The sequence below is a fragment of the Patiria miniata genome, unplaced genomic scaffold (assembly GCF_015706575.1).
Source record: "Patiria miniata isolate m_02_andy unplaced genomic scaffold, ASM1570657v1 HiC_scaffold_1, whole genome shotgun sequence".
Classification (NCBI taxonomy): Eukaryota; Metazoa; Echinodermata; class Asteroidea; order Valvatida; family Asterinidae; genus Patiria; species Patiria miniata.
The window spans coordinates 18,050,046-18,061,003 of record NW_024037047.1 but is presented as its reverse complement, the minus strand read 5'-3'; the positions used below and the strand labels follow the sequence as shown (position 1 = coordinate 18,061,003).

At 40.5% G+C, this 10,958-nt stretch overlaps 1 protein-coding gene across 1 annotated transcript; it reads left to right on the top strand.

Annotated features, from left to right (window-relative positions):
- The first annotated feature begins 4,582 nt into the window (after positions 1-4,582).
- LOC119739741 (lactadherin-like) lies at positions 4,583-6,072 on the top strand. Its single transcript, XM_038215188.1, has 3 exons — positions 4,583-4,724; positions 5,059-5,227; positions 5,791-6,072. The coding sequence occupies exons 1-3, from the start codon at positions 4,612-4,614 to the stop codon at positions 5,935-5,937; spliced, it is 429 nt and encodes a 142-aa protein (XP_038071116.1). The 5' UTR covers positions 4,583-4,611; the 3' UTR covers positions 5,938-6,072.
- Positions 6,073-10,958: the final 4,886 nt, after the last annotated feature.

The following is a 10,958-nucleotide window of genomic DNA, read 5'->3' as shown; positions in this document are numbered from 1 at the left end:
TTCAAGTAAGGTTTTAAGTTGAGGCTCTCTCGCGTTTGTTGTTTTGAGTTTTACGTGCGTAGTTGCCTATTAATTCGCGTGGTTGTGTGAGTCGTTCATAAAAATCCCACAGCGTAGTGGATTGTGCTCAGAATTCATCTGCATCTTGGACAATGGACGGAGCAGCAGCTTTTGTTCTGATGCTGTCAGCAATGGCAGGTAAGAAGAATAAATATCACCTGTTGTACATCCTCAAATTCCTGATTGGTTTGTTGGCAAAAGTAGACAAGATTTGCCATGATATCAGGATCAGGGACATAAAGTGCATCCCCCATTTCTTTTCCAACAACCCTCCCCCTAATTTTGTAGAAGCCGATCGCTATATTGAATTGGGTGATCGTATCCTGCCAGTTATTTGTTTCGTTTGACAAGATATTGATTTGGAGATATGATCACAGTGATGATTGAATAATCAACACTTGATTTTGTTGTTATCAGTGCATACAAAAAAAATCAAAAAATGGTTAATTTTTGGGTTACTACGTCAAAAGTTTCCCAACTATGTAAATGAAATGCATAAATACCTAAGACAGTTTACCCATTGGCCCATTCCTATTGGTCGAGAGCCCGTCACATTGCCGGTCTTAAATGAATCATAAAGACCTGCTAGCGGCCGGCCGGCTGGCTGGTCTTAAACACTTTTCCATCCTTTTGTCATCATCAATTTTGATTTGTTACCAAACTCCGCCCATCTACCTCAGATAATGTAATAAATGAATTGGCGCAGTGACTGTATAAACGTATGCCACTTCGCCCATGCCTTAGTCTTTCGCCAAGGCTATCGTGGCTTAGAGTGGCGGAGCTGCGGAAAAAACGAAGCGACTGGAGCAAAGATTTAGTCAGCACGCACGAGTGGCGAAGCCACGAGGCCTTTTCCAACTTGATTTTGTTGAATTATTCATATTTTTATGCAAATAAGAAGAATGCAGAAAGGTTAACCAATCACAACGCGGAATTCGCCTAGTTGCTTCCATTTGTGAAAGAAGGGTGAGTGTAAGGAAAACAGTACAAGTGCGCCCACAAGTGCAAGTGCGGGCACAATGCCCAGCCAACAACGATATAACCGTGCGTGCACGGTGCGCTTACGCACGACCATGCAAAAACGATGTCAGTCACTATTTATATGCAGTGGCTGGCCGGTCAGGAAAGTCGGGGTAAAATAATGTCTAAGTGTGTCCACCACATATGCATGCGCGTGTTTATGGTGTAAAATCGAGGACACACACGTGCAAAATCATCGAAAAATTGAGGACAGGAACCAAACCGAGGACTCCCGGTTAGAAAACGTGTACAAAAACAACGAGAGCTGTTGTTAAAAAGTTAGAGTATACACTAAGAAAAAGGGAAGAAGAACAACAGAAAATCCTCGATTTACACCATAAACAGACGTGCTGGTAAACATGTATGTATGGAGCCTTTCTGCAGCTCCATTCCCATGTACATTTGGGTAGGCATTCACTGTGTGGACTTCCGAAAAAAAGAGGTCAACATAAACCAGGTGGAGGCGACGTTGTGTGGACTATGGGCAAGTCCACACAGTGTTTCCCCATTGCTGGAAAACAGGTTTAGAGGCATTTTAGGGTTAGGTTTATCAGTGGCAGAATGAAGAGAAACACTAAAGGGAATCATAGAAAAAAAATTGGGTTGAAAGAGTTTTCTCAGTTTCACTGTTTTTCTTAACTACACGAAAGCAATAGAATGTCCACACTAGGTATGTAACGTAAACATTGTGTGTGCGTGCATGTGTACGTGTTCATCTTTTCAAACCGTGGGCGAAAAATACCAGAGAAAAAAAAGAGAACAATATAGTCCACGATTCCCAGCATACGTCCGCGATTGGAGTCGTGTACAAAACCTATGGGAGTCTTCCTAAAAAGTTAAAGAACAAACAAAAGAGGGACAATAGGACGTCCACAATCGACGGTAAACACACGTTTGGGTGCGTGCGAGCATGGGCGTGGGCGAAGTGGCAAATGGGTGAAGTGCCAATTTGGCGAACTTGGTACGATAATTTGCGAAGTGGTAATTCGGCGAAGTGGTAATTCGGCGAAGTGGTAATTTGGAGCAGTGACTGTAAAACCATAAATGAATGGCCAGGTATATAGGTTTCCTCAAATACTGATAATTTCATCAATTAAATTAACGGTGAATGAAAAAAAATGTATCTGGGACTATTTCATTGCACTTTCAATTTTTCATTAACTAACATCAGTTATTCAATAGGGGTGCGCATTTCTTTTTCCAGTTATGCGCTTTAATAATGAATAAATAGGAATGTAATGAATTTGACCATTGTCAATTAGAACACAACATTCTGATTCGAAGGTCCAGGAAACGCGCCACCAGGCGTGAACTTCCAGGCTCTATAGGAAAAAAGTGTCAAATAAGGACCACTGTGAGTAGTAGCGCCCCCATTTGTCGGTCAACCCCCTCAACCTTTCGATTCTGCGACGGCCGCGTATTAAACCCAAATAGCATAACACTAATGGTGATTCGGCTGTGCGTTTACATTCTGCTTTAGGCCCCATTATGATGGATAAGAAGAAGGCAATGTTATCGTAATATTGGGAGCTGATTGCGTCTTTTTCATGGTGTTTTTCGTAGTAGTGTTGGTCTCGTGCCATCAAGTCTGCTTCATCGGATCGGAGTACAACCCACAATCTGGTATCCCATCCCGTTGGTTCTTACCGTACGAAGATCCGTGCGAATGCACCGCCATACGTCTCGGTGGGATGCGCATCCCTGCTTCGTCATACCGTCAGGGGGCGCCTCACAACCTGAAGGAGCTTTTCCTGAGTGAGGATTCTGACGAAATTCAAGCTTACTTCAAATGTGAGCCTGCAGAGAAAAACCCAGGTAATAGACACATGTTATGTTTGTAATGCAAAACAGTAACACATTTTTATTAAATTTAGACGCCAGACGTCACTTAAGTTCTCTTTAAATTCTCCAATAATGTGATTCGTGCTTAAGTACAAGTACCCTTATACAAGTGTGTCTTTACCATCTCGTGGAGCTGATCATTTTTCATTTCTTTTAAGAAGTATTAAATATTAATCATGTAGTATGCGGATATATTATATGAACCAATCACCACGAAAAAGCCATTTTTGAGGTGATGCCACACTCGCGCGCGGCCTCAAGCGAGGACGCTGCACGCGTTCTTCAATTCAATTCAATTCAATTCAAGAAAACATTTATTCCATACTCCTTTAGAGAATACATCCATCAATAAAAAAGAAATCTGGTAAATAACAAGATAACAAAATCAATAAATATGTCTCAAAAAAGAAAGAAAATAATACCAGTAAGATACGCTATGAAGAAATGTTAAACTTATTTCGATTTATGTACAAAATAACTAAGGAGTATGGGGCTGTTTAAGTAAGCCGAGGCTTCTTAAAAACAAGACGCGCACGCATTTAAGTCATGCAGCCCATTTACAATAGTCAAGAAGTCCATTTACATGGGAAATGTTCCTCTGTGTAAAATGCAAGGTTTTTTGGAAATACCTAATGACGTATTGTTATCTTACCCAACTGGTACCCCGACACCTACCCCAACCGGTACGGAGAAACCAATCCAAGCTGGTGCGGGGATACCTTCCCCAGCCGCTACAGAGAAACCTACCACAACCGTTACGGAGAATCCTACCCCAGTTGGTACGGAGAATCCTACCCCAGCTAGTGCGGAGAAACCTACCCCAGCCGCTACAGAGAAACCTACCCCAACCGTGACGGAGAAATCTACCCCAGCTGGTGCGGGGAAACCTACCCCAACTGGTATGGAGAAACATACCCCAGCTGGTACGGAGGAACATACCCCAGCCGGGACGGAGAAACCTACCCAAGCTGGTGCGGAGAAACCTACCACAGCCAATACAGAGAAACCTACCCCAGCCAATACAGAGAAACCTACCCCAGCCAATACAGAGAAACCTACCCCAGCTGGTACGGAGAAACCTACCCCAGCTGGTACGGAGAAACCTACCCCAGCTGGTGCGGGGAAACCTACCCCAGCAGGTGCGGGGAAACCTACCCCAGCAGGTATGAATAAACATACTACAGTCGGTACGGGGAAACCTTTCCAAGCTGGTACGGGGAAACCTACCCCAGCAGGTACGAAATCATAGGTTTGACTGTAAGCATATGGATTTGTTCTATCACAAGGGTATACATTGTATTGCATTGAGATTGAACATTTTATTTCTTACCGCATATCAAGGTTTATCGAAGGCTGCTTACCCAACTCCTCCAAATTAAACTTACATTCAGGTGTTTTAGTGCAACTCCCAAGAGTAAAACCAACAGAATAAACAACGGAAAATCCATTGATGCATGGTCATGCTCGTTGTATTTTCTCCCAAATTCAAAATGTTTCTCACTGCCAAATTAGAGGGAGGGAGTGAAATGTGCAGTTACAATTGTGCGTTTTACCCCCAAACAAAGTTGGGGAGGAAATTATCATTCTCTCAATACATTTAAAAAAAAAAAAAACTATCAATATGAATAAATATTTACTTTGCTAACTCATTTGTTGCCAGCAGAGTGTTCCAGTCCGCAACCCCTTGGTATGGAGGACGGGACAATCCAAGATGATCGCATCACGGCGTCCAGTATTCTGAGCACTACATATCCAGCCCGGGAGGCACGCCTCAACAATGACAAGGGATGGTTAGCCTCGAGGTAGGTATCAAAGGGAAATACCACACTTGACACTTCACTCTCATATTCACTCTGTATCATTACAATGCCACAAAACGCTTTTGAATGTGTTCAATTAATGAACATCTAGTAAGTTTTGTTCTATTTTTTTGGCATTGTTTTTCTTTTTTGCAATGGTTCTCCTTTCCATTATCCATCATCCCCGGCCAAAGCCCAACCCGGACTCATGCGTATTTGAATTGCACACTGTAACGAGTTTCAATAATAATATTTGATTTTCAAATCCATTCCACAAGCGGATTTGCGGAGTATTGTTATTTCATTGTTCCTCATCCTCTCTTCACTCTGTGTACAGTGGCGACGCCAATCCCTGGATCGAGGTGGACCTCGTCCAGAGTACAGTGGTGACGGGCGTCATCACACAAGGCGGCTACAGTTGGTATGTGACTGCGTACAAGGTTGCGTATAAGAAGCAGCCCTCATCCGACCGTGAACACGTGACGGATGGAAACGGAAACGTCAAGGTGAACATCAATCTTTACTAAGTCTTGCTGTAAGCTACATTTAACTTTCGTTCGTAAAACAGTTTTGAAAAGAAAATGTAAAGTTTTTTTTTCTTATATTTTGTTTGGGCTTTTATCGCAATATAATAACTTCATTATTTACGACTTTGTACGATTCCATGCTCATGCAACCATTTAGCCATTTAACCATTCAAATTCACCAACTTTATCATTCAATTTCGTCCACGAAAAATTTCACACGCTTAAACAAAACCAATTTAGTCCAATTTAGTCCAGATTTTCGTCCCAAAATAGCAAAACGCTCTGAAGCTGAAACAGAAACTTATGTCTATAATAAGTCATTATGTCTATAACATAGCTGAGAATGATCAGAAAAGTGAGTGCCCACCCAAGACAAGCAGTTTACTTTATATGGTTATTACGGTTTGTTGAAATTCTGTTTCGAAGGAAGACCCCGTCAGCTAAGAATGCCCACTTTTTTTTGTAGTTTTGGTCCTAGACTTAACTACAAGTAGGCTATTTTTTATACAAATCTTCGTTTATTGCGTTGGGATTCATTTCAGGTGTTCATCGGTAACACTGATGCCGACACCTCGGTCGCTAACCTGTTTGATGAGAGTGTGGTCGCCACGGTAGTGCGCATTGAGCCTTCTGAATGGCAGAATGGTGGTGCTTTGCGATTGGAGCTGCTTGGATGTCGTCGTGGTTAATTCAGCTGAAGCATTCAGGTGATTCTCTCCGATAGCGCTGACAAAATTTCACTCTATATAAAAGTAAATGCGACGGTAGATGATATTAAGGTTGATAATAAATACCATGCTTTGTAGGAGGAATATTTACACAAAGTAAGGATACACTGAAGATTTAGAATAACCACTACGGACTCTTATGAGTTGTTTTGTCTTTAACTTAAGAAGTTTCCTCGGAAAAAAATATAGGTTTTACCGGCTATTTTAAAACGTTTGTCGTTCGAATTACTGTTTGTAATATTCAAATCTGTTAATCAACATCGATTAAGTTTAATTTCGTTTAATTTTATGTTCAATTTCGTCTTTTGTCAGACAATTTCAAATTCAGTTCAAGCAAATTGAAACAATAAGCACACACTTTATTCTCGGGTTATTCAATTTTGTCTCATCTACGCCGAAGACGTTATTCAGAAATTCAAATCGTGTGATTGATTTATATAAGACGAATTTGATCTCTGAATGCTGCCATTCGGCAAAAGCTTAGTGATGGCGAATTTTCTCGAGCAGGTGACTAAAGAGGGTGACCAAACTTTGAAATTGAATAGTAAATGACTTAATCGAATTTGATAACGGGTGTGAAATTTTGCCCGGACGAAATTGAATGTTGGAGTTGGTGAATTTGAGTGCAATATGTTTTAAAATAGCCGGGAAAACCTATACATTAGGGTAATGTTCACAGTTTATATTAAAATTAACGAACCTATTATTGCCAAGTTTCCTACGTGGAATGCAATATAAACAAGATTATCTGAAATTTAAAAAAAGGCAAAAAAAAAGAAAAAAATCACCTAATGAATAGTAAAAGTAAAGTATATATATATATATATATTTAAAAGTATTTCCACTCTAAACAGAAACGTCTAAACTTTTGCAGTGCTTTGGCTGCATAGTTGTTTTTTATTGTGTACAATATTAAGATTACGCTGTTTATTGTGTTATTATCGTAAATCTTCAATACAATATAGAACGTTTCCATGCAGTGTTCTACATAAATAGATTTGAATGAAAAAAATCGAAGTGGCTAGTGGTAAACCATCTTGAAAATTCAAATCTTTTAGTGATCAAACTTTGAGTTTAAAGGCCGGTTCATACTTTACACATTTGCAACTGCAAAGCGCATTTGACGTAAGGAAAGCATTCGCTACGAAATGCCTTGGTGTTGAAATGTGTTCTTTTGCGAATTCCGTCAGGAAAAGTTGGCATGACGTCACAAGGTCGCGTTCGCTTTCGTTCCGAGTATGAAATGGTGTTAAATGTAGTCTTTGCTTTATTATGTTTAAGCATGCCATGAACCGATGTATTTTTGCTGTCAATATAAGAAATTGAACTCACGATATCAAATAGTCATATAATAATTTAGGTGAATAGTATAACGTGTACAGTGTATTGTTGCCGTAATGTAACATTTTTATTGGCATTTGTAATTGTGGTGTTCGATATGGAAAATATTTAAATACAAATACGTGTATACATTTATGTGTAACAAAGTTAATTAATACAGTTTTAGACAATATTTTTTTTCAGTTATATCATTTTGATACGTGATTACTAGGATGTATGGGTCATCAAAATACCCTAATTTCAAACTAAGGGTCAATTTGTATTAAGAAGAAAACTACATGAGTATTGACACATAAAGTGTTATGTTCATTTGATGCCGAGCTGCCATAACAAGAAGCTAAGAGGAAGCAATCTTTATCTCATTGAAGCACATACTTACCAATATTGTTCAATTATAATTCAAATGATTGTATACGCTTTGTGAATATGAACATGCTTGTGAAATAAAAAAAAAAAACCATAGAAACATTCACTCGTTTAATTTGTTAGTTGATCAGTTGATGTGCTTTGCGTATTAAAAATGACGTGTACAAAACGACTTGCTGCCTGTCCATATTTGATTGTAATGATTAAATACATCAGAAATGGAGAGAAGAAAATCCCACTTTGTACTTCTATCCGCGTATTTAGCAAAGTCTCGTAATCAAGGTACCGTTATCGTCTGTACCAACTTTATTTTACGACCAGAGAGCGCCTAGCAACACTGACCCATTCCTATAGAACCCAACGCCCCATCCTATACAATACTTTTGTTGTTTTGCTCTGTTTACTAGCTGTTTGTTTATAATTTAAAGGCAATAAGGCGCTGAGACAAGGAGCTTAAAGATCGCAGTTTCAGTATTATAATCACCGAGCCAAGTGTACACATCGGATCGCGACGCTCCGTTAAGTTGTATCTGTACCGGCTAGGATGTATTTATGCATGTATTCTATGGGCAAATGACTCTTTAGGCTTCCCTTCCATTGTCACGTCACGAAGAGGTTTGATTTAATTTTTCATATTTCAATCCCTTCTGACTCGTAGGGCGTATCCTATCAACACTGCCTTGAACTTTGTAGGCACAATACATGTATCTTCATTGTAATATCTTTAATATTACGGCCCTCTCGACAGTGTTGGAGTCAAGACCTCAGAGTCCTAGACCGAGAACAAGACCGAGACCTCATAGTCCGAGACCGAGACCAAGACCGAGACTAATTCCCCATTCGAGACAGAGACCGAGACCGAAACCTCATAGTCCGAGACCGAGACCTCATTTTAAAATAAATAAATAAATAAGTAACATGCGAGGGCGCACTCAATCCAAGATGGCGGCGCCCATGTTCCGTGAAAACTTTGAGGACCGAAATAAAAACGTAAAATCACTCAGCTTCAATCCTACTGAAGTCAAAGCTTGCCGCCACCTTCCGCCTGATGACTAACCCGAGCATTGCAATGCTCATACCAACGCTGTTGTACTTGGGAGTGGATGTGATGTTAATGGGCGGCCATTTTACAAAGGTGGGTTTGAACTCTTGATGGTAGCAGACATGCCGATAGACTGGTTCCTCGACCTGACAATTTCCCCCGACGTCCACACGTCTAAATTGTAGGTCAGGCAGCCTCCGTGGCTAAAAATAAACCGGCATGACGACATTGACGGCCTTTTTTTCAAAGCTCGGCTTCGTTTCCGAATTTGCTTTATCACTTAAAGCTTTTAATGTTCCTATCAAATTTTTAAAATAAATCACTTGCTTCATATATCATACAGATGATAATATAGTTTGATATTTCTGTTAGAAAACATTGACTAATGTTGACCTGGGATCTTGAAAATTAGGCACCCAAATAGCACTGTTAGCAGGCGGAACCGAATGAAGACCGAGTTTTGGAAAATCTCAGTAACGGTCGTCAAATTTAAAATAGTACATGACGAAGCAAAAAGTTCGCGCATACGATCCGATCGATGCACAAAATCGTCGTTGAATTTCAAGTTTTCTAAATAAAAGCAATGAATATTAATTATCAACTCATTAAAAAAAGTTTTTAATAAGCAATAAACAGTTAATTAAAACAATATTATACTTGGAAATACTTGGGCGCTATCCGATTGTCGACAAAATTCGGCAAACTTCGGACATTTTCGAAAAAAGGAGGAATTCCTCCCGTTTTAGTCACGTGACATAAATTGTAATACATGTACAATGTATTACCGGAGGCTACCTGACCTAAGATTCATCAGAAATAGTCAGAATCGTTTGGTCTGGGAACCAGACTAACATGCCGAATGATCACGCCTGCGCACAACCGAAAGATTCACCGAAACAGGCTTGGATTTATCGGTTTTACATGTTGTGCAAGTTGCCAACCAAATTAAAACTAACCACTGCAAAAGTTAAGTTAGACGTATGGTGACTTGAACCTCAGCATGTATATAGACCCTGTAGATAGGCATTTTGTAAATCAAATAGTGTATTGATTCCGTTATTGCAGTGGTCTGAAATTATCTGCTCGTATCCACTAACTTTGGTCACATAGTTTTTCGTTGGTTGCACACGAGGGATCGAGGTTGTCGGCTACGTCATGATGGGCAGTTCCGTCTCCAGCTGCATCTCATCCTTCCTGATTGGTCGGCTGATGAAGTGCGTCAGCAGGTTTGCACTCTTCATCGTTGGGGGCGCTACTTACCTGCTGGTACTAGTTTTCATGTTGGTCTGGGACCCTGACCAGGGCAGATTGTGGCATCTCGTTCTGATGGCTGTGGCGGTTGGCTTTGCGAGAGCAAGCATTGCTACGATAAGCTCAAGTAAGCCATCGCAAATCAAATTACGAGTCATTCACAAGTCACAGTCACAAGTCGATCACAAGTCAAATACAATTAACACTAAGTCAATCACAAGTCACAACACATGTCATTCACAATATACATCACGAGTCAATCAAATCACAAGTGACATCAAAAGAATCACAGTCAATAAAAAGCCAAATCACATGTCGATCACAGAAAGGTGACAGTGAATGAACGCTGATATATGAAGGAATATGTCACCGATTCGGGACTGCTTAATCATCCCTTGACTTGGGACTGAATGACTTGTGAAAAACGTGATTGACCCATGATTTGACTTGTGATTTGTTGACCTGTGATGAATTGTGATTACTTGTTTAATCTCCTTGACTTACAGTTTCTGTAACCTTACAAATTTAGGTTCACATTTTGAGTCGAAACGACTGTACATCTTTGATCTTTATTGTCATGTTTGTATATAGCTCTTTTGGGAATGCTGCTTGTATGTCAACAAGAGGCAGCGTTCGGCAATCTGTGCTTCTGGCAGTCCCTGGGCTCCGCCGCCATATTGGCCCTTGGTATCCCACAATCCATGTGTGCCTACCACGTGATCTCAATCGTCATATGCATCCTCGTGTTCGCCCTGGGCATGTACTGTTTGCTGGAGCTGCGATTGAAGCGAGAGCGGACACCAGGCGAGAAGAAGCCTGAGAAGGAGGCTGAGGGGAAAAAAATGACGACAGAAATGTTGGCCATTGCAGAGCCGACCAACAACGAAATATCAATCGACTGATGACATGTAGAGATCCCTATCATACCTATGAACCTATCCAGGGGCTGTCTAGTATGCAGATTTTACCATGAGCCGAGGTT